Here is a 27,673-nt window from a genome sequence, read left to right on the forward strand (position 1 = left end):
TGAAATTTCAAGCAGTCACTAATTTAATTTTAGTTAAATATATTCTGTACAATTTTTATTTCAACAATGTTGGAAATATACTATTAAATAACTTACACCATAATAGTCATCTCTGAAAGATGGATTTGCTTAAATTAAAAAAAGAAAATAAACTGGACACAAACACATTTTAGTGCCATTCACACAACACTGATAAAAAAAATGTACAGCTTTGTCCATACACTCACTCTGTTGTACGAAGTTACCACACACTCGGATTTTCCTTACACAAATGTTATTGTAGCTCTTTCCCAAGCACCTCAATAAAAATTATTGTTCAGAATCTCTTGTAACTGACTACAATTTGCATAGCTTATAGCCTATTTCCTGTGATTTAATGTCATGTTAATTAAAATTTTAAAATATATATTCACAAAATATCTCCATAAAGTATCAACATGTAGATTACGTGGTATTCTTTGGCTGTGTTGTGTTGTAAAATGCTTAATGCAGGGGTTCTTAATCTGTTTCGGCCAACACCCAAAGTCAACAGATGATCAATTCACATGACCCATGGGTCTATTTTGAAGTAAACAATGCTAATGTACTATACCACTATAACCAGGTGTAGAAATGTATTATTATAATATATATTTGCAGACGTGTTTTCATTATTGTTTGTAAAAACATAGTTCTGAAAATATTTATAGTTTTAAATGACACTTTTTTAATAACTTGGCTTTTTCTTTTTTCCCCCCAGGAAGCTACAGAGGCCTATAGGTTAAGAACCCTGACTTAATGCAATTAAAGATATGGTAGAAAGTAGATTTCACTGGGAGTAACTTGCAACAGATTAACACTGTTACTCTTCATTACAGCTACCACTGTAACTGTATGATACATGGCCTATACATATATTTTGCTCCACGTAGTTTTACGAACAGTTGTGTCTAAATGTTTTCATGTACATTTCACACTCTCAATTTATAACTTAACGATAAACGAGTTTATTTACTCACGCAATATAATAATAATTATTATTTCAGAAGCTATTTCACATAAGGTGTACTAATTATATGTGATGTAAGCTTATGAACGAACAAACTAGCGAAACACTGCCCTTATCTACAATTTGCGGATAGCAGTATGGAGATTTATGCAAGAGGAGGTTTCTATCCACGACAAAGTTTGGTGCTGTTCATAATTTTTATTTTCTGTACAATAATGCGATTAAAATCAAACTAAACTGACGAAGTGATGAACTGATGCTAACAAACTGAAAACATCCGAGTTTTCTTCTGTAGTACAACAGTTCACTATAAGAACACACAACCGTTCTATTCTTCACAACAGCTTTCTTCACTTGAATACCACAATATCCAAATGGGGAGGTAGAATTGTGCAAACAGAATGTCAAAGGATGCTCATGTATGTAATAATTCCCAAAAAATACTACTGTTCGCAGATGCAGATTGTATTTTAGAAGAACTATGAAATATGTACTCATGAAAGAAAGTTAAGCACATTATATGTGTATGAAAAAAGCATTCCATTTTGATATTTGTGAAATGAAATAAGTGATATTCAAGTAAGAGACTATCTTTTAAAGTAACTGCAGGGAAATGAAGTCTCAGAAAGTTCCATTCAATAAATAATTAGGTTCATCATGTTTTATTTTAAATTATCCCTCATTGAAGTCAATGTGTTGTAACACACGCAACCCAACATTAAGATTTTTAATCAATAATTCACCCATGTTTCATATGCACAACTCTAAACCAGTCCAAAAAAAATTTAAATGCAGTCCATCATTGTTTCTTGCACTATTCAAACTCTCAAGCGTGCAAATATAACCCCATCTAAAAATGCCTTCAAATTCAAAAGGCATTCTTATTAAACACTCCTCTCGATTAGATTTGGTTCCTCACATGTAAATTGGAACTGAGAGAGCCCATATATTTCACAATTGGGAGTTGATTTTAAGGACTCTTATGTTATGTTTTATCCGTGTAATTCAACTTGCCAAACTCCTGTTATTGCAACCACAACACTAGCATTACTTTACCCAAAAAGTTGCAGACCCCAGTACTTAGTGTTCTTGTATAGGAAACAATTACCATACTCATGGATCTGCGCCTTAAACCAACACTAATGTTCATACGCGACAAAAATTCGTTATGATGTTACCACAGGAAATTTATATGAACTGCTGATATAAAGCAACGAGATCATGGGTACTAATATTGAATCCAAAACTGCAACTACAGTTCTCATTCTTAGAAGAGTAATGTACTCATTCCTCCCATTTCACTCTGTTCTTTGACAAATATCTCAAAGTACTGGTAAATGATTGTGACAGCAAGCAGAATTCCAGTGCCTGAACCAATTGCACCCAAGAAATCAGCCAGGACTGACAGTGCACCAATGCATAGACCACCAAATGCTGCTGCTGTTGGAATATAACGGTTCAGCTCTCTGATCATGGAGTTGTCACGGTGACCCCTCATCACCATCTGCTGTTCTTTCAGCTGTTTTGCAACCTGATAAAATCGGAAAGATACATAAACAGATTTTGCATAAATTGAGAGAGCAAGCAAAAATGCCTTCACTTTTCCTTTGTAAAAAATATCTCTCCAGAGGCCAGTTTCACAATGTTTACAATCTTTGTAAATTGTAAACCTCTGTTTCACAATTTTTGTTTGTATTGTTGAACTTTACAAATGAAATTTTGCGCACTTTACAAGTGTTTTGTTTCACAATCAAGGAGTAATTTTACAAATGCGTAAACTTTACTCGTAAAGTTAGCACATTTTCTACAATAGTTCTGAGATGTGTAAAGTTTAATATTGCAACAAATTGTCAATAAACAAAATAGAGATATATTTATTAAATTAGTTTTTGAATAACTGGGTACCATTAAGAATTAAACTAAAGCAGTTTTGATGTTATTTAGCAATTCTAGTAACTCAGGTGAAGATATTGAATTTAAGCCTAATCAAAGAAGATATATACGTAAAATTTTCTGGCCAAGAATTAATAACACGTTCATATCATTGTATGAACTTAAGGGTTTCAAATGAGTACCCGTGCTATACTTCAGAATACTGCGCAAGTACTCATATACGAAGACTGTATTTAATAAATACTCGCACTTAAAAAAAGAAGTTCATTGCACCAAAAATAAATAATGCAACAATGACATTACTTAACGGTACTCTGAAGTCGTTCCAAGTCCTGTTTCACTAGAATCTCTCCTACAAGATATGGGACATCACATCCAACATATAACAGGGAAGTGGTGCCCTAACCTCAAAAGCAATAACTGTATTGCTTTGCTTGGTTGCATACTAGCTGCCAGTTTCGTGCGTTAACAGATAAGCATGACATTTCTAAGACTTCAGTGTGCAGAAGTGTTCACAGGGTAGTTTATGTTAACAGAGTTAAATTCGAGGCAGGTTGTTGTTCACCAAATGTACTTGCTATGGCACAGGATTTTTATGCTCCTGCTGGCTTCCCTAATGTTTGTGAGGTTATGTATGAAACTTTAATAAATACCCTCCTGATGGACCAACACAAACTTAAGCTCATTTTTGTGGATATCAATTGCATATTTGTATGTGGATCAAATCCTTGTTTACTTATTTGACTGAATTTGATGTTGGCGTTAACTTTCGTCATGTAAGTCGTAAGCGTTAACCATGGTCGTAAACCAATTAACACATTGGTATACTCGACCAATCACATCATACGAAACTCCATTGTCGCCAATATAGCAAAATCTAGATACTTTAAAATTTTTCTTAACAAAACTTTATATTTTCTGTTGGTGAAATATGATTCAGCTTATAATAATAATCTATTTTAGGATAAAATATAAACATGTTTATCAATAGTTGTAAAAAATACAGTGGCTTTAACCCTACTCCTTAGCAATTTTTATGAACTGTTGATATTGCTTAACCAATAATGCTTGTTCGTAAATTTTTTAGCTGACTTTGTAAAGTTCGTTAAACTTTACAAATTAATAAGATTGCATTGTGAAACACAGTTTACAAGCATTTGTAATCTTTTACTTGTTATTTGTAAATTGTTAATTTGTTAGCATTGTGAAATGGGCCCCAAAAGGTACTGGGACAGGTGTGGGGGATTTTTGATACTGCTCAACAACTCCCTAGGCACACCAATAACTCTGTGTTACAAGCCTCTACGAAATTAATATAAAAGGCAAGAACCAAACTGATTGGTTTACTATGCCTCAGTCACAGTTAACTAAATCTTTAGCAGTCACCTGCAGCCGAATATGGAACAGAAGGTGGACAATACAAAAGTCGTCATCGAATTTTGCTTACAAAATCAATTACGTTTAATTATCGTAAAAATCTTTCGATGTTACAAACTCTGTGCGACACAGGACTCCCTTGTTCCCCATATTTACTCTCTTCCCAGAGAAAATGGAATTTCAAACCTGCAATACTTAGATGCACAAGCAAGCATAATTGCCATTAGACAATTAATGAAGACGTTAACAAATAAATATGAATAAAAGGTGTGTGCATAACTATCTTATTCAGACTTCAATCTCCATGAACACATAATCTGAGAAAATATGCAGAAGATAAATGAACTGGATGCAAAACGGATCGAGCCCTATTCATCATAAAATGTAATCTGAATTACAGCTGTGTTGAATTCTGTGACTTCCTTCTTGGACAGTGGCAGTTGTTGAAAGCAATGCATTCAAATCTGAAATATGTAGTTGCTCAGTAGGCTAATTGCTGAAGAATAATCATGCTACAGCAGCTACATTATCTAGCCTATGTGCATTTTTTTAAGTCGTGTTAGAAAATAGTTAACAGTGAGCATGAGTAATAAATAAATAGTGTAAGTTAACACAGCAGCAGGAGTAGTAGTAGTTAAAGAAAATTTCAACTTGTCACTTGAACTAAACAACATTCTATTAGGAATAAAAATATGCATTTCGTTGAATTTTAAACTATTTTGTATTTTGCTTGTTTAAATTGCTGTATGCTGTATAATTCAGTCAGCAAAAATAAATGTAAGCAATGCTAGTGTTTGTGCATCAATGCATGCTGCCATTAAATTAATTAACATTATCTATCTATCTACCTTTGTAGTGTATCCAGCTATTTGCTATTTCCACTATGTTTCACACTATGAATTTCCTCTTCTTACAAATGATGGGTAATAAGCACGATGCTTGTTGTATATATTATTGTATTATGTTGTATCTGGGTATGTAGGCCAAACAATATGATATAAATGTCTTTAGTCACGATATACATAGATGTGATTCCTGAAGATTCAGCCACTTATACAATTTTCTTCCATTTTTTTGTAACTCTTGATAAAATTTAACAGAATATAATTTTTTCCACTTCTTTAATCATTTAAGGTAAAGCTATCTTGCAATCTTCCATCAGATTTCTGAACAAATTTCAGTCATTTGTCTCTGTTTTATTCAATTTACTGCTAATACAACCAGTTTCTTAAAATTTAATAGACCCAGAAAGATCTTAATTGACCACATGCTGAGGTCTTAGCAACCATTCAAACATATCTAAATGTAGTGTATATCAAAGATTTATAGATTAGAAATACTATTTTTTGTAGTACTATCATAAATACCATCTTACCTAATCTTATCTGACGAAAACAGAAGATATTATTTACATTAATAAAATTATAACAGTAAAAGAAATGCCCTATGTAATTAATTCTATACTTACATCTTTTGCTGAAGACCCAGATACATCAATCCAAGTCTTGGAGAAGAATGCACAAGAACCAAGCATGAAGATAATATAGAGCATAGCATGGACTGGATCTTCTACAATATGACCAATATTCTCTGGAGGGGATAAATAGTAACATAATCCACCAACTGGATAAGCTCTGGCAGGACCACCACCTCCAACATCAGCCCACACTCCAAGCAAGTTTACAAAGAAGTTACCAGTGAATTTCACTGCCAACATCTATGGAAGAGAAAATACACTAACTTTAGTATGTGACAAACAGAATAAAATCCACTGAAAATACCTATTATGTACTGCAAATAACATTATTCTGAAACTCAAGAATAGTTTAACTGCGAAATTTAAGAATATGTACGCGTTAGGATCAGTTTACATAAATGCAATAAAGAATTTTTACTTCTACAATGGCAGGCCTATAACTACTTTTTTTATTTGCTCTGATTTCTTTCTCATACAATTGTTGCAGCTTAAAGGAAAAACAATGTGCTAATTAAGTTCAATTACTCTATAACCAACTAACTACTTTACAGACACGTATCTCATACATTGATCAGAAAAAATGAGACATTAGTAAAATCATGAATACAAAATGGTGCTCCAATGAACGATATATGATTCCCAAGACTAGAACAACAAAAGTAAAGGACTCTGCCAATACATTAAAACTGTTTCAACCAAGATTGAGACACAGGATTTGAAATACATCAAGAATCTCACCCATTTTAGTTGAAATTGATTTTCTTCCATACAACGGCCTCATTGAACAGTACATACAACAAGGTGCTTTGTGGAAGGTATTCATAATATAGAAAGAGTTAGAAGTCAGATCTAAAATATATAAACAGTGAAACCTCGATCCATCAGTTTTTAGGGGAACAGGGAAGAAAAACGATAATACCGGGAAACCATAAAAATGACCTATTTAGGTGTATAATAGACACAACAGTTATAGATACATTCTACTGTTCTCTAGACAATTTAAGAGAGAAATACCCACATAATCAATGCATTTAATTTTTAACAATTATCTTCATATAAAATCATAATGGGCATATAATATTTTATTCTGGTTTGTAAACTTGCGATGAAAAAGACTAATGTTTGCTTAAATAAGGTATAAAATGAACTGAATGATTATTGATTACATTCAATGCACCTTTATGAGAACACTATCTATACTTTCTTACAGATAAATCTGTGATTAGCTTTCGTTTCGTGCATATTTCAGGACTGAACTTTATAGTGAATTTCAAATAAAGGTATTCATGTAAACAGAAAAATGGAGTTTTACCACCTCCTACACTATCACACAGAGCCATGCTTATGAGGATCATATACGCGCTAGATATTAGTCAGCAATTCCTTACGAGATGTTAGTCATTATTGATAATTTAGACAGAAATTAAGTATGTTTAAAATTATTAATCTGGATTCGTTTTACATTTAGAATGTAGAAATGTGTTACCACAAATCCATTCTCATAAATTAATACTACTGTTTAAAGTAGCTGGGCTTCTGTTAGCCCATATTGTTCGTCACAAATTAAGCCTAGACCATATTGCTATATTATGTTATATTTTATTTAACAACGCTTGCAACTGCAGGGGTTACATCAGCGTCGCCAGATGTGCCAGAATTTTGTCCTGCAGGAATTCTTTTACATGCCAGTAAATCTACTGACATGAGCCTGTCGCATTTAAGCACACTTAAATGCTGCTTAAATGACATCGACCTGACCTGGATCGAACTCGCAACCTTGGGCATTGAAGGCTAGCGCTATACCAACTCGCCAACCAGTATATCATATTGCATGAAAATAATGCCGATACTTGTCTAGCTCTTCACTAGCCCTACAAAGATACTTATCCTGTATGTGTCTAAGCATATAAACATGTACTGAACAAAAACAATGGACAGAAACACTTGCCACTGAGGAGATTGGCGTCTGTGTTACAAGTCGAAACATTAAGATGACAAATCCCGTTAGGTAACATGACTGCATAATACATTCCATAATAATGTAATCGTTCCGGCTAATCAATAAGTTACTACAAAATTTCATTTCTTTCAAGAGTATAATGTCTGATTTCATAGCACAGATCACATACATACTAATTTGCGTATTAACAGACTATACTAAACACACATGGAGAGTTCGCACACAGCATTGAGATGTCGAATCACGTTACATATCATGACAGCGTAATATCTCTTGTGTTTCCCTGCAAAGTTTGATATAGTCTCAAGATCGCAATCTTCTGCATCTTCTTGCTTCAAAGATGATAATGGAAAGCATAAAGAAACTATCCATAGGGAAAAATATTGCGCCAGGACCGTGATTTCTCAATGATTGATGCGATAAAACGATAGTTTGAGGAACGATAGAACCGGAAAAAAATAAGAGTTATTTATATGAGATTATTTGTGGGACCAAAAAATTGGGAAAACGACTGTAACGGGAACAATGCATCGAAGTTCCACTGTATTTAATATTAAAATGATGTCATTATTTCCATTATGCATTACACAGAAGGTGTGACATTAATATAATAATACATAATGGCAGTTATGATATTAACATAATCTTACAAAATGTTAACCTAGCGCATGCAACAAAACATTTCTCTAAATGAATAAAACTGTGGAATATGTATCAATACAATAAATTGTATAAACATTGTAATGAATTTCTCATGAAGAAAATGATAAGTGTAAGAACATCACAAAAAGAATATATACTATATATAAAATATGACAAACTGGGAAATCTACTACACAAGATTAACCCTATAAAATATTTCCACAATGTCGAGAGTTAACAATCACTAATTTTAGATAGCAATCAATTAAAATGTGATAGAACAAAACAATTGTCGACAGAATGTACGTAACTAACTATTCAATGACCAACTTCAATGATTTTAAAGTAATCTATTTGACACAGTAACAAAAATATCAATATATAGAAAAAGACTGGGAAAAAATGTTCAACCTAAAAAATATCTAGATAGCCACTACAGGTATAATTCATTATCAATTAGTGAAGCAACGTGGTATAAATCAGAAAACCACTCAGTGATTTTTGATACATTGCTCTTGAAGCTTTATCAATTTTGTATGATAATACAATCTCATGTATGATAAATTTAACATTATGCAACAATCAAGTTAAAGAAAAGAAATTAAAACGACAAAAGTTTGTCATAATACAAACATATTTCCATCATTTTAAAATTTCAGATGCAAGAGATTTCAGTATATGAAAGCCATTGTTTGAGTTACCTTACCTGTGAAATTACATATAAGTTCGACACAAGAGCAGACTGTAGAATGATGGGAATGTTGGACGTGTAGAACAACTTGATAGGATAACTGCTATATTGTCCCCGATAACGCGCTGATTTGATTGGTAGATCAACTCGGAAGCCCTAATAAAAAGAAAATAAAAAATAAGTTCAAAACAAGGTGGCAGAAATTTGTGCAAGCTGTCAACATTCAGTATGTTTGATTAGAAGTGTGATATATGTAAAAAAAAAAAAAACACACACCTACCATCTATGAATTTATAATAGGAATGCTGGGAATTGGAAACAATAGAATTACATCATGACATTGCACATTGAAATCATTGCTTTTCTAAAATCTTTACAATGAATTCAATTTACATTAAATGGTCATAAATAATAATAAACTAGTCTGTTTATTGTATTTTTAATCCTGATGTCAACAAATGCACGTGTCCTAATCTCTTCTCATTAGTACAATAATTTCTGTGACAACTAGCTAATGTGGCATGTAAAAGAGCAGATCCATATTGTTTTCATCCAAGTACATACCTATTTCCATAGATAAATATATTTTCCTCCTAAATATATATTACATTATTACACAAGGGAATGGAAATATTGTTTTAAAATATGTTACTGGTGGCCATTGCTTCGAAGTATAGGCAGTTGCATTACAAAATGCAATCCTGTAACCTGTGACACCTTTCTGTAAATGTCACTGCAACTTGAGTTGTTTAGCCTGCAGATCCATGGTGAGAAATAAATGACATCATTTTCTAACGTGTTCCAATATTTCCAAACAAGTAGTGTGCTATCCCTAACACGTTCTTTCCAGTTTAAGATTAAATGTCAGGACAATGTTCTGTGCAGCAGTCGAAAGTTGAAATTTCTGAGTGACACTGAGTAACAAGACAGAAACAGTAGCTAGTTTAGGTTAAAAAACTTTAAGTAAAACCAACTTCACTAATTTAAAATTATTAGTTACCTACTCTATTAGTATCTTGCATTATTGCTTCAATCAGAACTCCCACGTGCATATGAATACAATTTGTCTTCTTGACATCAGGATTAAAAGTACAGTGAATAGACTTTATGAAATGTGTACCAACTAAGATTGAGGTACGTAATGTAAAAAACTATTAGCACCTCACCCATTTTAGCTGATTTCATCTTCTTCCATACAACGGCCTCACTGTACAGTACATACAATAAGGTGCTTTGTGGAAGATAATTTACATATTATTTTTCTATTATAACTCCATTAATTCAAATGCAAGACACAAACTCATAATTCAGGTAAGTAAACCAGTTTTCCCTTACACACCAGGAAAGTGAGAGGCTGATGTATCATCAGTGCAATGCTGAAATGCTGGTACATATACACCAAAAATATAATTAGTAAGCAACTTCTCAGATTTATTATGTTTAAACTATGTTACATACACCATCAGGTTTGTTGTATAGCAATCAGTAACATTTCGAATCTTTTTTTTTTTCGCATTTTAGCACACACAGCAGCTGTGGCACTGGTGTGTGTGTGTGTGTATCCAATGCCTACCCACTTCACTTACGTGATTCTGGTTCCGCATACTGCGGATAGATGGTAGAACTGTGACCCATTTTCTAGTTGTACACCACTTCGGCGGGTCACACTGTAAATGATGTGTATCTGTAGAGAGTTATGTCGTGTACTAGGGTGAGTGTATGTGTAAGTGTTAGTGTAAGTGTAGTGTCTGGAATGGGTGATAATGATGAAGATGAGGAAGGGAGAAGGGGAAACCCAGTGCCAGTATGTAGCCTACTCCTGTCGAATAGCACCAAGGGGGCCGCCAGGCTTAATGTCCCCATCTGACGGACGTATCACTATCAGTGACATATGCCTTCTCTTCCTATGCACTGCGGAGAGATTTGGGATTTAACCCAGGCATATTGGTGCACAATCTAGTTGTGCACCGCCATCTCTCCTAGTCCCGAGGTAGAAATTTTACATGAAAATTTCTGACCCCGCCGGAAATCGAACCCGGACCAGCTAGTCTGGAGGCAGACATGCTACCACAGAGCTAACTCGGCGGACATGGCATTGGTGCAGTGTTAATGAAAATGGCTACTTTCATAGGTCCAGAAAAATCAGACAAGTTAAAATTCCATGAAGCTAAGTCCGCAAGATTGTACAATAAGCTTAATGGTTCCATACTACCCACAAGAAGCCAGTGTCAACAATGAAATCAATTAGCCAGAGGCATATATCCTTAACTGAAACTGGTTGTGTACGAATATACATGAAGACCACCTAATCTTGAACATGTGGACGGCACTTGGGAAGTATTCCAACACAGCTCACAAAAATTAAAAAAAAGATGTGTGAGTAGAGAATTGGGTGATATTACTTATTCCACAGCTTGGAGGGTCTTATGCAAGAAAATTTCACTCAGACCGCACAGTTTCCAGTTGTTGCAGCAGCTGCAGCTAAACTTTTGTATTGATATGTTGAATTGACTTGAGATGAACAATTTCCTATTAGATACAAATATGTTTTTGGGTATATTCCACCATGTTCTGAAACTTGACATTTCCAACATTTAACTGCATACAGGTTCCATTATCAGGGTATGCCAGAGAGGTTGCCTATTCTGTTGGACTCATTATGCCAGGCTAATCCAGGCGATTGAGCCAGTGCCACAGCTGCTCAGTCATTTGGATTAGCCTTGCATAACAAGCCCAACAGAGTAGGCAGCCTATCTGGTCTTACCCTGATGATGAAACCTGTATGTAGTTCTGAAACGTTGGAAATGTCAAGTTCGAGGTCACAGTGGATTACCCAAAAGCCCAATTCCAATCACAGTCACCGTGAAAGCCTAAAAACTCGTATGGATAGAAATGTGTTTAGCAACAAGGACACCTTTCACACCTCAAGCAAGTGGATTACAATAACTCAGTTATATGGGGTTCCAAAAACCCGCATAAAAGTATAGAACATCAACAAGACAATCCTATATGCAATGTGTTAGCTGAACTCAGATTTATTGACCATTTTTCTTCACTGAATCTATCACTAGAACTATCTCGACATGTTGAGCAAATTTCTCATTCCCAGCTAGCTGTCCACAATATGATTTTTCAGCAAGATGGAGCTCCACCCCTCTACTAAGGGAAGTCACGGATTTTTCAGGATGAAACTTTCCCACAACAACACATTGCCTGACCACCTAGACCTTACACCTCTGGACTTCTGCATTTGGGGCTTTGTAAAAGACAAAGTGTATATGCTACCTGTGTCGCAGAAGATGTAATGGCTAAAAGAAAGAATAAGAAACGTCCTTTGCTTTGTGGATGAGATCTTGAGAAAAGTGTGGCAAGAACTAGAATTTCAATGGTATGTGTGTCACATGACTGGCAGGAGCCACATCAGCCCATAAAAACTTGTAGGGTTACTAAGTTATTAATTACTATACAACAAATCTTATTCTTGTATTCCACACAGTTTAGTCAAAATAAATCTTTGAAATTGTTCCTAAATTATGATACATGCTATACAATAGAAAATGAGAAGTTCTCATCCACTTGTTACTTCAGAAAGAAAAAAACTCTAGCTTACACACAATTACTACAAACTAAAATTATAGCATGGTACACAATTATTTGGTTTTATTGAAATATGAAACTACGACCAACATATAACAAGCAACTTACTTGGAAGTATATGACAATCGCAAATACAAGAATTGTAGCCAACAAATTCATTAGGTTGGGGAGATTCTGACGATAGAATGCTTCACGAAGTGCTCTAACTTTATCTTGCCTTGTTGCCAACAGATGAAACAATGCAATTACTGCACCTTCGAATTCTGTGCCACGGCCTGAAAATAAACGTTTTAAAATATTTTGAAGTACATAAAACTGGAGACAAATAACAATATTTTTCAAAATTTTCTAAAACAAAACAAGAACGTCCTGCAATTAACAAATAAGAGTACAAAACTGTAGTCAGCCTGGGTGAAGCAGTTGATAGAGTGCTGACTTTCTGTGCCCGAGGTTGCAGGTTCGATTCTGGCCCAGGTCGATGGCATTTAAGTGTGCTTAAATATGACAGGCTCATGTTAGATCTACAGGTATGTAAAAGAACTCCTGGAGGACAAAATTCTGGCACACTAGCAATGCTGATATAACCTCGGCAGTTGCGTCGTCAAATAAAACATAATTTAACAAAATTGTACAGAAACACAGGCATATATGCATTCACGCACACACTCACTAACTTATGTCCATTCGTAATTCGAAATTTCATATTTCACAATCACACACAACCAAAACATGCGTAACAATGGTATTATGAACATTGTATATAGTGATGTTGCATGATGTAGTCATAAATAATGTTATCATTCGAGTATAAATTCCAAACAAGTACTAAAACATCTACTACGAAAAATGTTTATTGTACTCAGTCAGTGTTTATGTTATATCACACTGCTGTAGCTGCTAAAAGATGGATAGAATAGAAGTGGTTAAAACAGCTTCCTAATTCTCCCGGAATTGCAAGTATTATGTATGAATGTATTAGGCTATTACATTTTGACAGAGCACAATTATTTGTTAAAAATCTGAAGTGCTAAAAGTTGTAAAACTTGCTTTAATGACGTAAAGTTTCCATGTATGGCAGCCTTAATATTCAAAGAATGACTATTGAAGTGGACATACAGTAATGACATGTGTACATTAAAACCACTGGCTTCCTAAAATCCTTACAATTAATTCAATCTACATTAAATGCACATTAATAATAGAAGCTATGAAATTTGTATCAACTAAGATTGAGGTGCTTAATGTAAAAAAACAATTAGTACCTCACCCATTTTAGTTGATTTTATCTTCTTCCAAGCAACAGCCTCACTGTACAGTACATACAATAAGGTGCTTTGTGGAAGACCATTTTATAAACTAATTTTTCCTATTACAAATAATCCTTTCATTCAAATTTCAGATACAGTCCCATAATTGATGTAAGTTCAATTTATTACCATATCTGAAATAAAGTCTCTTCCCTTACAACGCATGTCTTTAGTGTACGAATTTAATTACATATACTCACCAGTGTTTACAGTGGCAGGACTGAATGCCTTCCATACAATTGTTTCACAAATGTTGGTAGCAATGAAGAGAGATATTCCAGATCCCAGCCCATATCCTTTCTGGAGCAATTCATCCAACAGTAATACAATAAGGCCTGCCACAAACAGCTGGATAATGATCAACAAACAAACGCCTGCTCCAATTTCCGCTGGATCACCATACATCCCAGTCATCACGTAAACAATGGCCTGTCCTACAGTAATCACCATTCCAAATACTGAAACAAAATTAATGCAGAATGACGACAGGAATTACAGATCTATCACATCAATAGGCTATAGCATTTGTTACTAGAACTTACACAATTCTATGAGCGAATGCTACTTACAAAAGGACGAAAAATGTACAGTTCTCTTTGGGAGAGATGTGAAGCTAGAGATCTCCTAAGTAGGTGTGATGAACATCTTTACTGTATGCCTATAGTTCCTACTTCGAAATGTCTTTTTAACCAATGACAGGTACTTCCGTCATTTACTCAAGCATCACCATATGTGTGAGTGATGCACCAAAGTTGTACTTAAGTTATTTTTGGTTTCCATAGATGTTATCCTTCATATACCATGGGAGGTGAATTGTGGATCAATGGTGAAATATCAGTAGGCAAAATCTTGAACTCACCAGGATTCGAACCTGGGTTACCGACAAAGAAAGTGAACACTAGCTGTTCAGCTAACAGTGCACTCTACTTCGAAATGTAAATAGCTCTGCTCACCAAAATCCTGAGATGTGTATTTGTTAGAGAAAAAAATGGCAATACTCACTTCTAACCATCATTTTCTTTTCTATAATTTATGTATATGATTATTTGCAAAATTCGAATAATATTTTCTTGTGACATAACCTGATACACACATAACGTGGGCAATATGACTTCCTAAATGAATTATACTTTATATGTGTAAGACTTAATGTAAAGTCCTTCAAACCATTCCACACAATGTCCGAATGGCATAATTTTGGAAACAACCTCTGATTGAGGTGTTGGCTGACATGTACATATATTACTAGCCAGTACATCTCACTTACTGAACATCTGAAGTCTGATTAGTGTAATATGTTATTAGTCAGCGATGCACGCAATAAAGGGGTGTGAAGTAGGTGTGGATACTAATGAAAAGGACACAGATATGAATTGGAGTAAAAATACTAGCATATAAATATGATATGCTTCCTGACAGCAGACATTAATATTTTGGCAAATAGTATTTAAATTTATATACACATTTTGTCTTGAAATAATTTGACTTCTTTCTTTGAGTGTGTGAACTAGATACGTTTATTGCTTATATTTGTTAAAAATAATATAAGGGAAAATATAATCTTCATCTTACGATGTTTCGTGACATATATACGTCCGTTGATGTGACATATTAATGAATTTAAATACTATTATAGTCACAATCATGCCATGGTATGAAAGAAAAATTAAGTCACAGGTTCGATTCCTGCTCGAGGTTGTGAAATTTTTCTTTCATACCATGGCATGATTGTGACTATAATAGTATTTAAATTCAATAAGGGAAAATAGTTAAATTTTACTATAACAGCATGAAATGGTCACTTTCTTTATGCTGGAACATATTTTAAGTAAAGTTCTTCAGGTAGTGTTTTAAGTTCACATTTTTATCATTTTGTATTGAAAGAAATTCAGAATTTTGATTGAGACTGAGAACTGGATAACTCCATTGTCATTTTTTTTATTAATAATTCATTGGAGATTCAATTAATATTTACTTTAATGATATAAAATGTTAAAAAATATCCGACATTTTTCAACGACTTTTAAGACCTTTACTGAATAATGGAAGAAAATGATGAAAATAGATTTTCTCGATTATCTCAAAACTAGGCCTACTGTCTTGATCTTCATCCACTTTATCATTCTCAGGTCTTCAATTACATTCTTTGCTACCGTACTTAACAAATGAACTCTTTCTCGAGTACCTTTCACGATTTATTAATTACGGGTAATTTCCCATTAACCTTTCAAAATATCAATACAAAAATATCTGATTTACACCTCATACCAGCTCGTGTATTGATAACTTCCTACCATAGTGATAATATACAACAAAAGTAAACTATATTACAAGACACCCATATGTGCGGTAAATGACACGTCCAGGCAAATATTTAACATCCAAACCTCAACTTTTGGTTTACTATTATAGTACGTCCGCTCAAATGAGAGCCACTTGCACCTACCTTGAGCGGGAGGCGTCAGGTGTTTCAGTCTTGAAGCACGCGGCTGGTTGTTGGTACGCCAGTGCTGTTGACAGATCTAAGTCGGTGCTCCGAGAACAAGTTCATATAGTATTCGGTTTCAGACGAGCACGGAAGTGAAGGTACAGTAAATGTATATTGTGGCTTTTGTGTTCCATACATTATGATTGTATTTATAATCTGGCGTTTTTGGAAAACGGATAACAATAGTCGTAGACGTAAATGCACACAATCGCCATTAGGACACGGTAAGATTATACAAGAGCAAACAGTGTTATTATTATTTATACGTATTTTAAAGACGATGCTGGTAAGTGCCAGACACCATTGAAAAATACCAGTGCCACTACAGAAGTGACTCGCGCAACAAAAAACGTAGCCGTCATAGAAAAAGATGTATGTAATTGACGAACTATCATAAAAAAAATATGGCCATGTTGTACTACGACTGCCCCCCCCTTACCATTGTTGTCTCAATGCCATTGAATTCGTTTGATCGGAACTGAAGAGAAATCTCCGGTCAGAAAATGCATTGGGAAATAAATCTGTTCAAGAAGTATGTGCTTAATAGCAAATGTGATGGATGACATTAATAAAAAAAAACATTAGGTAAAGTATATCGAACATGTAAAGACAAAAGAAAGTGATTATCTCTCCTTAGAAGCTATCTTGGAATCTTGTGTAATTGATTTAAATAGTGACCCAACGGACTCTGAATAGAAGGTGTTCGTGTTTTAGTTCTGTATTATAAGACGCACACAAAGGTTCACTTTAGTCTTCACAAGGGAGAGATGGCAACGCAGCGTTGTTTACATGGAACCTGCTCGGAGTCGTGTGCCTACTTGCTCCCTGCGGTAAGTGTGTCCAATCGCACGTTCCAAGTGGCTCTCATTTGAGCGGACGTACTATAGATAGGGATCTTGTAAGAAATTTACATACACTTCTGGGCTCCATTAAAAAGTGCCCTATCCTTGGGTGTGTCGCCAACTTCAATGATCTTCGCTCCAGCCAACAGCTGCATGATGAGGCCTGAGGTAACAATTGGTGAAATACCCAACTCCATCAAAGTGCCTCTGTTGGATGCCAAAATGACACGAATCCAATAGAAAGGATCTGCCGAATCTGAACTCATGATGCCAAATAGTGGGATCTGCAACAATGTAAATACTACGTTTCAATATATATGTTAAATGTATTCAGACAAAGAAGACAATATAAATAAGACACAATGGCATAGCAGCTTAAAACAATTACACTATGCTAAAAAAAAATTTGCATTACAGATAGTAAATAGTGAACTCACCAATTTAAATAAATAAATAGTGAACAAAATCTCACAATATAAGTGTCAATTAAGCGGCTGTCAAGGATACCTATAAATAGTGGGTCCTGAAGTCATTGTTTCATTAATGTGTTATAAACTGCAAACTTTATACATAATAAATTATGATTGGGAGACAAAACTTTCCAATATAAGAGAAAACAAGCATTAGAGATTGCAGACAGTTCCACAGGACTTGCCTCTACATGTGACGCAGAAACCATGACTGGCAATTCTGCCTGAAGTACAAAAGAATCTCGATCATCCAATCCTCGATTAATCTATCTGTGTAGATTATCCATCACAAAAGAATGAAAAAAAAAGTGGTGTGTAGTAATGATTTATTCTGCTCCTTCGTACTTTCTGAATCATGTCTTCCAAAACTGTCTAACTTTGCTGGATGTGCAACTTTCATTCGATTCTCTATTAAAACACTCTCATTCCCTTTGGATTGGAATATTACAAAAATTACACTTAGCACTCACTTGAGGGGCAAAGGGGAGAGCAGTGTATAATAATGATTTATTCTGCTCTTTTGAACTTCCGGAATCATGTCTATTAAAGTTCCCTAACTTTACTGGATGTGTAAATTTTGTTCGATTCTCTGTTACAACATCTTCATTCCCTTTGAACTATCACACATATTTCACTTCATATCCATTTGTAGGAATATGTCTTAGTAATTATTAACCTTAGAATGGACATAAAAAGAAGAAAATAAGTTTGAGGTAAGAGCAGAAAAAAGTAACCAACTCTCTTAATGCACTGGCACCAGATGAACGTCCATTATAATAGATTAAAAAATTATTGACCAAGTAAGCGATTTTAAATATTTAATTCCCGATTTACCACGAAAATCGTTTGTAACTGCATTTAGATTGGCAACAGGCCATGATTGTTTGGCCAAACACCTGCATAGAATTGGAATATATCAGTCCCCTAACTGCCCATTGTGCAACTCAAACCAAGAAATGGATTCAGAACACCTCAAAATCTGTGCTTCAGTGGCTGACCATGATAATATCTTTAAAAAATATTGGAGTGCAAGACGTCAAATGACTTTATTGTCAAACGCCTGGCATTAGAAAACAACATATTTAGGCTGTAGAATATCCTATCAGAAAAAAATGGACATGGAAGAAAAGCTACATATATATATATCAATGGATATGTGGAACTTTAAGGAGATCCCTAGGAAACAAAGTAAGAAATGAAGGAAGTTATATAAATCAGTTGCATTACCAATAATCCTATATGGCACAGAAACAAGGACATTACAAAAGAAGACAAAAGATGACTTGAAACCTCTGAAGTGTGGTTTCTGCGATCAGTAGCAGGAATTTCAAGACTTGAACATAGGAGAAATGAAGAGATAAGAAATGAACTTCAGATAGAAGAATTAAATCAACTCGTGAAGGATTATCAAAATAAATGGATGCATCACCTAGACAGAGTGGAGGAAGAGCGTTTCCCAAAAATAGCTTTCCAATATTGTCCAAAAGGAAGAAGAGATTTAGGTCGTCTGAGACTTCAATGGAGGCAACAGTTTTATTGGGAATGGAACAGGTCAATAGGCCCATGCCGTGTTGTTGTTGATAAAGGGTAGAAAATTTTTCCCCCCTCCTTCCCCTTCTTCAATCTTTCCACCTTTCAAGTAATGGCAGTTTCAGTAAACTTCTCAGTGTTGCAAACGGGTTGTTGAAAGCATTAGAGAGGGAAGAAATTCGCATAGCAGAGGAAAGTATTTTAAAAGTGACAGTACTACCACAAGGATCAAAAGGGCTGGGCAGAGTGTAGAAACAAGGCACACCTTAAACAGCAAGAGAATAATAAGTTAAATTCTTTTAAAGAAATTTAATACCATAAGTACGCAAAAATGCTTTTGCACTTCTCCTTCAGCAAGGTAACAATGGGAACACAGGATCAAAATTTCCACACAAGCATTCCAAAAAATGTTTGAGAACAGAATTAAGTAACAATGTGTGACCACTTGATTCTGTGACTTATGTCTGGGAAATTTTGGGAGTTAAAGCACATGCAAAACAATTCCACACATCCTGGAACAACTCTGAGTAGATAAATAATGTTTTATTTTATTTATTTATATTTGATATTTTGTTTGCGTAAACAGTCTGTCTTCTGCTGAATTACTTACAAAGATGAATAGATATAGAAACCAATCCCACGTCAAAAAAAGTACAGTAATTATGTAGATACCAAAAGGCGAACAAACAAACTCGCTAATTTCCCAGAATGTGTCGCTGCACATAGACCAGTTTTACACTAAACCTAAAGTTAGTGTATGCAAGGGATACTAAAAACCTACACTAACCTAACCTACTCCATCACAGATTCAGAAAAGGATAGATTAGGTTAGTTTAGGGTTTTAGTATACATTAAGTTTAGGTTTAATGTAAGGCTGGTCTATGATTAGCGACACAATCTGGAAAATTACTACAAAAGGCAGGGACATCTATAAGCAAAAATGGAACTACGAACAAAATGGCAAGTAGAAAAATTAATTATCTTCATATCTCTGTTTCTTTCACTTCTCATCTCCTCTCTTTTCCTCTCCTTCTGTCTACCTGTATCTTAATCTATACTTTCGCTAAACTTAGGCCATGTCTCAAAGCTCAAGTCTTTACTACACACTAGTGACTAGCAACTAGGTGACTTGTAAACTATACCGGTTTTTTTTTTAAGTTGGGACATTACATTAGCACTGCGATCGGAAAAACAACTAAATGTCACACAGAGTGGTAGGCCTGTTGCCATGGTAACAACAGTGAGCTCACTGGGTAACAATGGTTGAGTTACCAAAGTTACAGTTCCCATGTGGTGAGTGCTCAATAGCTCGCTTGGCGACATTTATTGTGTACACAATGTTAGCATTGATACGTTTCGTCTTTCATTCTTTGTCGATTTTTGTATTTTTTTTTTTACCTTCGCTTAAATTGTCAATAAATGTTTTAACCTCAGTTATGTAACATTAATCCTATCAGCTGAAAGTGTGGTAGTCCATATTAGCAACATAGGGCTGTAGTTCCAAACTCGACTGCTTAACTGTCATGTCCCATCTTTAAAAAAAAAAAAAAAAAAAAAAAAACAACACAGGTATACACACTAGTAAGCTTTGGACATGTATGCTTAAAACACAGCCTTCTTCATAGACTATTTTTCTAAAAAAAAACCATGACATCATGGTGCAGCACTGAATTAAGAAGGACTGCAGTTTCAATATAAATTGTGTGGAAAACATAAGGGCCTAGTAATATATTACAATAATGTTTAAAACATTGTAAAGAAGGTACTAACAATGTCAATGTTCAAAGTTAACATGTTATTCTACATTATATTTACATTATTTCACTTCCAAAACATCTTCAGATATCAAAACTCCAATTGCTGATAAGGTATCCATGTTTCATCAATCAAGCTAGCATTTTCGTCTACTAGCTACTATGGACTTGATTGCTATGCACTAAGTAACTTTGGATCATGACTTCTGACATCACATCCGGCTTTTTGGACAACTATCTAGTTCACTTCAGCTGAAAATGTAGCTTTGAGACATGGCCTCAGTATTAATTTTTATTTTATTCACCTTCGCCGAAGTTGGAATTCAATCGAAGTGAATTGTCAAAGGTCTTAACCACTCGACGAGACCATCTTGAAAGGAATGCTCACATCCAACTAATATCATAATGTATGAAATAGAAGGTTATATAATATAACATTGGTCCAGGGGGATATTTCTCACAATTGTAAACCACTACATCACAAGACCTTGTTGGAAGGAATGCTTTTGCATCTGACTAGTAAGAGTAAAGAATGAAATACGAGGTATAGCCTATGTAATTGGTTCAAGAGAATATTGCTCATATAATGGAATATCCTATAAATTAATAACAATAAAGGAAATATGACATGGCAGAATTCAGTAACGATATTGGTAACTCAGTATGCAATGAAACATGGAGTAATACAGATTAAAAGTAGAGAATGACTTGTATCATGGGTATGTAAATACATTTGTGAGTTTTCCCAACAGTAGTGAGAAAGCTTAGTAGTCTGAAGGATTACTTAGGAAGGAAAGTTCAGTTGTGTGATAGGGAATTGTGAGAGACAATCATATTACGATGTAACAGAGAGGAGGGTGCTTAACCTCAATCAGGAAAACTATCGCTCACATTGAAGGTTAAGGCCCAGTTTTAAAAATACAGTTAATCTAAAGATTATGTTAAACCTAACCATGAGTTTAACTCAACGTGCCATATTACAGAGTCTCGGTTAAGTTAAACCGTAGTGGAATATGATTGGTATTACTACTAGGAAAGAAAAGAAGACGATCACAACTGTTTAATTATATTATTGATTTAAAATAGCCGACGCTCATGGAAAATCTTCATTAAGAAACATCTTTGTTCTTCGATATCTGAGAGAGTAACATAAAAAACCTATAGAGGACCAATACCGCATACTTCAGTATGCTTGTCAGACTTAACCTCAAATAGTTTAACACTGGCTACCAACGTTATACTCCCAAACACAATGCAACCAAACTAAACTTGCATGACCATCCGCGATGTAACTCCATACAGAATCAACTGAGTAATGAAGTAATATTAGTGTGCGTATTTTATGTGTTGTCTAGAATATATATGTAACAGAATTCAGTCAAACAGTAAAATTATTTTTACGAGTCTAGTAAAATTAGGTAATATGTTAATGTGTTTATAAGTCAGGCCCCATAGTAAATTTTACCAGGAGACTGTCTGGCACACACAGTACAATGCGCAATAGGTTTATAGTAGATTTACGGACACCTCCGAAATCTTCCATCATTTTCAGTATGCCTATTACCAGAGGAAAAATAGTACTGATGAGAGATTCAACAATGTTTTCAAAAATAAAAAAGAAATCATCTTTTCAAAGTAATCTTTAAATTCAAACCTTAAAACACATATTTTTGCACTTTCTCGTTTTTCTGTTGCATGTTGTATCCGAGTTTCAATTTTTCAAAACAAGGTTAGGACTGTAAGCCTAATTCTGAAGGTTAGGACTGTCTGCTTCGAAAACCTCAATCTGTTTTAAAACTTATGTTCATTTATGTATATTTCAAAGTGGTGCACTCTATTTCGAAAAATTCTAGGCCGTCATGTAATATTAATCACTCACAAGTTCTTGGAAAACATCTGCAATATCCATGTGTATTGCGGGAACCGCCATCTTGCATTGTTGAGCCTTGAACTGCAGTTTAAACGGCAGAAAACTGCCGATCAAGTTAAACTCAAGATTAACTGGTAGTTTAGGTGTATAATACGAAGCAGAACGAAAAACTTCAGTTTAAACAGCAATTATAATACCAGCCCTAAGTGTCCTGGATCTTTTCTGCAGGAAGGAATCACCTAAGTACAAAAAACTTATGAAATACTCCTTTGCTTCGTGTAAGACATTCATATGCACAAATACAGACGTAAATACTTGTACTTTTGAGTGACAAACATGGTGGCCAATGACGACAGAACTGTCGACAATGCAGGTACCAGTAAAGCCTTGGTTTTTCTGAACCGACGCATCCATGGTGCGAGGCTGATGCTGCATGCATTCTTTGCGATGACGCTGCGAGACTTGTGGTTTCTCACGCTGCAAGTTGGCGTGGTGGATCAGTTACTGAGCACAGTTTGTATCCAGCTTTCCCCTTTCAAAATTCTCTGAAGTTCCTTCAGTGGAACAGTAAAACTCTGAGACAAGTGACCAGAGAGCTTGAAGCTCATATATTCAGTTTTTCTCAGCCCCAAATTCCCTTGCAAGGACGCATTTTCGCGTTTCTTTTGATTGTTTCTCCTATTTCCCCACTAACATTGACAATGGACCTCAGTGCCTGCTTGCCACCTTTGAAAGAGGAAGCTAATGTATGTACATATGTTTAGTCAACAGTCTGAAGACTGGTTGGAACCTCATAAGTGCACCAATAAGGCATCATTCATGAGGAAACTGAACAAAGAGATAATGGGGAGGGACAGTCAGTTCCATTCCCTCTCCACTGCTTACATCACATACTAGTGGTACACTAATGAGCCTTGAGATGTATGCAACAAGCAACAATTATTCTTCCTCTGACATTTCGTCACATAACATATACCACCTGATATAATAGATGTATCAGCCAGAGTCTCAATCGTAGGTACAAGATATTGAGAAAGAGCGCATTATTTCTTTTTGTGTGTGGAGACGACTGATATCTTCAGTATCTGTGAATACTCCATGTATCTAATTGTTTTATTTTCTAATATATTAATTTTTATCACACATTCGTTCCTTGAACCAGCATATGAAATTAGATAATTTATCGATATACAACACTACAAATCTCTCTCACATAGTTCATTTTCGAGCCGCTAGATGACAGCCTGAGAAAAACCTAGGTACAAGTGCCAGTTTCTTTTATCCTATGTAGACAAATTTACGCTTCCCTATAATTTTACTGCTAGATGCAAGGTTATCTGCGTCCAGTAAATCATCTTTCCCTACTCCACGTATCTAAATTTTAATTGTTTTATTTTCCTAGATAAGTTAGGTACTTTATTAAATGCAAAAAGAAACCCAATCTAACCCTCTTCTTTATAACTAAAAATTGTTTCTTCTCTCAAGATCCAAAGCTATTTGCTGAAGCCAAGCAGAGCTTGTTTCACACAAATCAGTCCGAAGCAATGCTGCAAGGCCTCTCTGCAAAGCTGCGCAGACAGTGAACCTTGCAGCTATAGAAATCACTATATCTCGTGTGGTTCGGATTTGTGTGAGGCAAGCCTCATGCCTCGCATGCATCGGTAAAAAAAAACCAAGCCTTAACAAAGCAGTCGCCATGACGGTTGTTATACACATAATTACCAAAAGTAGGCACTTGTATGCTGAAACTTGTATCTATTTTCGCAAAAATCTCGAAAAGGACTTTCTGTAGCATAACAATATTACCTTTGTACTTTTATGAGAACCAATTAGACCTATTCTAAACAGGAATGGTTGGCTTGCAGAAAAATCTAGATGTGAAGAAATAATATAAAGAACATTAATGTACATTGAAAATAACATAATAGGTAGATGAACTAAACAATATAATAATTTGGGTGGCAAAAGAAAGGCCATGAAAGGATGACTTAAGTAAATGCATTATATTTGCAATCCATGACGAAGAGTTTTGATCTAAAGCCAAAAAATGTACAGGACATAAAAGATGATAAAGAAAAGTAATCATTGTCAGTATAAATGATCCAAGAAATATGGAATTACATTATAGGCCTACACTTTGTATAAACACCTGCATTGAAATTCCTAATTATTTACTTTAACAGCATCGTGAGTTTACTATATTCGACACAAATTAGTGGCAGTGTGTGATCGTGGGGATCATGTTGCACTGTGCTTTACCCTATGCCAACAGGTTTTCACCTGAGTAGGAGCAAACATTTCCTCGATAACCATGCTATTAATTTTTGGGAAAATTTCAGAATACGGATTCCTCACTGACAATTATACCTTCAAATACTAAAAAGAGCAGATTTGTCTGGTTTGTCGGATGCGCATCATCATGCTTACGAAAAGGCACTTTTCACTGCCAATAATTTATTTTGTGTGGATAAGGTTGGAATTTTGAAGTAAGAGGGAAAGGAAGGAATCCGTGTTCTGAAATTTATCCCTCATTTCCCACCATAAAATCCCACCTTGTCTAAATACTAGGACCATCACATATGTTGAAGTCCGAACAAATGATCTTCACAAATGCTCTATTTTTTCTGAAAAATTTACCACGCTCAATAACATGTAATAGTTATAATTTTTCCACTAAATTCCTTTAAAAATGCGAATGAATGATTTAATTTCAATAATATGTCTAGTAAGCACGTTATAGGCCTATATAGTCCTTTGCTAACCATATGTTTCAAAAATGAAGCATCCACGTGTTACTTCTAGGTGGCATACTTTTGTGAAATGTATATAAAATCAACATTATCTTATTTGCTTCTTTCTAGGGATGCACCTATAGTATTAACTGACTCTATACTTCCGCTATACGCCTCATTATAACATCCATATTACATTTCAAAACACAAAACCCCTAACATTTAGGCCCTAGATGGACTGAGGTAAGCTCATTACTAAAAAAAAAACTAGCACGAAACTATTTATAATATTACCTATAAAATATACTGCATCAAATCTTCTTTTTACTTACTTGGCAACACACGAGGAAAATAAATAAGGTGATGGCTGTCCATAATACTTTCTCTCGAAACTGGATCTGTAACAAATATGCACCTTCATAAGCCATATGGAGCATAATTACCTTACACATTTGTTATGTTTTCAACTATCTACAAAAAATACACCTATCAACACAATGCCATATGTAATTATTTTACGTTAAATCGAAAAGAGAAAAATTTTTGTTCATACCTTTCTTTCAGGCTTTGCTATTTCTGGTAATATGCTGCAGAATGGTTTTATAACTTCTAGGAATTTAACTGAAAACAAAATTATATAATTAGTAGTCAAATATTTATGAGCATAAATGAATTATTTCTATAAACAGAATATGAAATGATTGTAATGTCGGTAACCACCAAGCGTTTACGGGAATTTCTCAATATGTAATTATATCGCATTGTTTTCGGTGGAGAACTAAGACTAAAAGACTAAAGCTATTAACCTAATGATGCTGCATATGAAACTTAAAATGCCACACTATACAGTATAATTACACGTGCATTGAACATTTAACAGAAGTACAGTTAACTTCATTAACCGACTTCCATTTCGCATCGTGCACGCCGTTCTATTGCAATATGAAGAATTCAAACATAAAATCAAATTTATTTTTAATTCTACTTACTTCCCATTGTGAAGGAGTTCTTGTAATACGCTTGCAATTAATCTACGTCAAATAAAACTTCCAGTCTTGATGGAACTCACCAACTTTCTAACCGAGCAAACCGACACATGCACCCTCTCTCTTTTACACGTCTACAGAGAACTGGTCACGTGACTGGTGATGTTGGCTAGCGTTTATTGACCTGTCACTAGAGTGCTCTGCTAATATCCACATCCGCTTCCAACCATCGATGATTGGATCCAACGTGCACCCCCAACGAGTTAGTGCGGCCTTTACGTGCACCAACTATGATCGATCAGAGCCGCTTAATAACTAACAATAAGAAAAGCGAAGAGCCACTTTTAAGATAATCATTCATTTTATATCCTGGTTTTTAAGTGCATACGTGCATGCACAGTGCTGCGTGCTGTATTTGTACACGAGTGCGACCGTTCGGATACTCAATCAGTCTTAGAATAGGAGTGGTAAGCACAATAAGCCTCAGGCAACAATGTAAGCCTTCGGATCCTTCCTACGTAAAGAGAGAAAAATATTATTGCATAAAAGTGTCAATAATAACGACACAGAAATAGGCCTGTAATTCCACCATTATATGAGTGCACACTGCATGCAAGCTACTGTAGCTGTGTTTGACTTTTCGAGCGCTAGACGCGGGACGGATACTTGCACTTACGCACTTTGGCCCATTGTTGTTGTTTAGTCAAATGTCCGAAGACAGGACTGGACCTCACGAGCGACACCAACAAAGCATCACTTATGAGGCAACTAGACAGAAGATAATGGGGCAGGGTGCCAGTTCCTTTCCCCCTACATTGCATACATCACTGACTAGCAACATGTTACACTGTGCGCCCTATATATCCAGTGAATAGTGATCGATGATTGTCTAAGTCCTACAAGTGGCCTGAATGGCATTCGTGAATCCGCCGATGTTGACAGGTGGGTCATCCTGTCTCAGACTGACAGCGAAGTCAGTATCTGAAAAGTCCAGTGCTCGGAGTCCCAAGTCATTCCTATATCAGCATCCGAAACTCGTACTACTACCTCCAAGACTTCATTCCAGTTT

The 27,673-nt window shown here is 35.1% G+C and overlaps 1 protein-coding gene across 1 annotated transcript; it reads right to left on the reverse strand.

Moving 5' to 3' along the window:
• Sec61alpha (SEC61 translocon subunit alpha) lies at positions 1-26,765 on the reverse strand. The gene is made up of 9 exons (XM_069818498.1): positions 26,608-26,765; positions 26,172-26,239; positions 25,951-26,016; positions 17,336-17,546; positions 14,133-14,390; positions 12,734-12,900; positions 9,044-9,184; positions 5,727-5,975; positions 1-2,519 (listed from the first exon to the last, which is right to left on the reverse strand). Exons 1-9 carry the CDS (start codon positions 26,612-26,614, stop codon positions 2,256-2,258), a joined length of 1,431 nt encoding a protein of 476 aa, XP_069674599.1. The 5' UTR covers positions 26,615-26,765; the 3' UTR covers positions 1-2,255.
• Positions 26,766-27,673: the final 908 nt, after the last annotated feature.

The sequence above is a fragment of the Periplaneta americana genome, chromosome 2, assembly GCF_040183065.1.
Source record: "Periplaneta americana isolate PAMFEO1 chromosome 2, P.americana_PAMFEO1_priV1, whole genome shotgun sequence".
Taxonomy (NCBI): Eukaryota; Metazoa; Arthropoda; class Insecta; order Blattodea; family Blattidae; genus Periplaneta; species Periplaneta americana.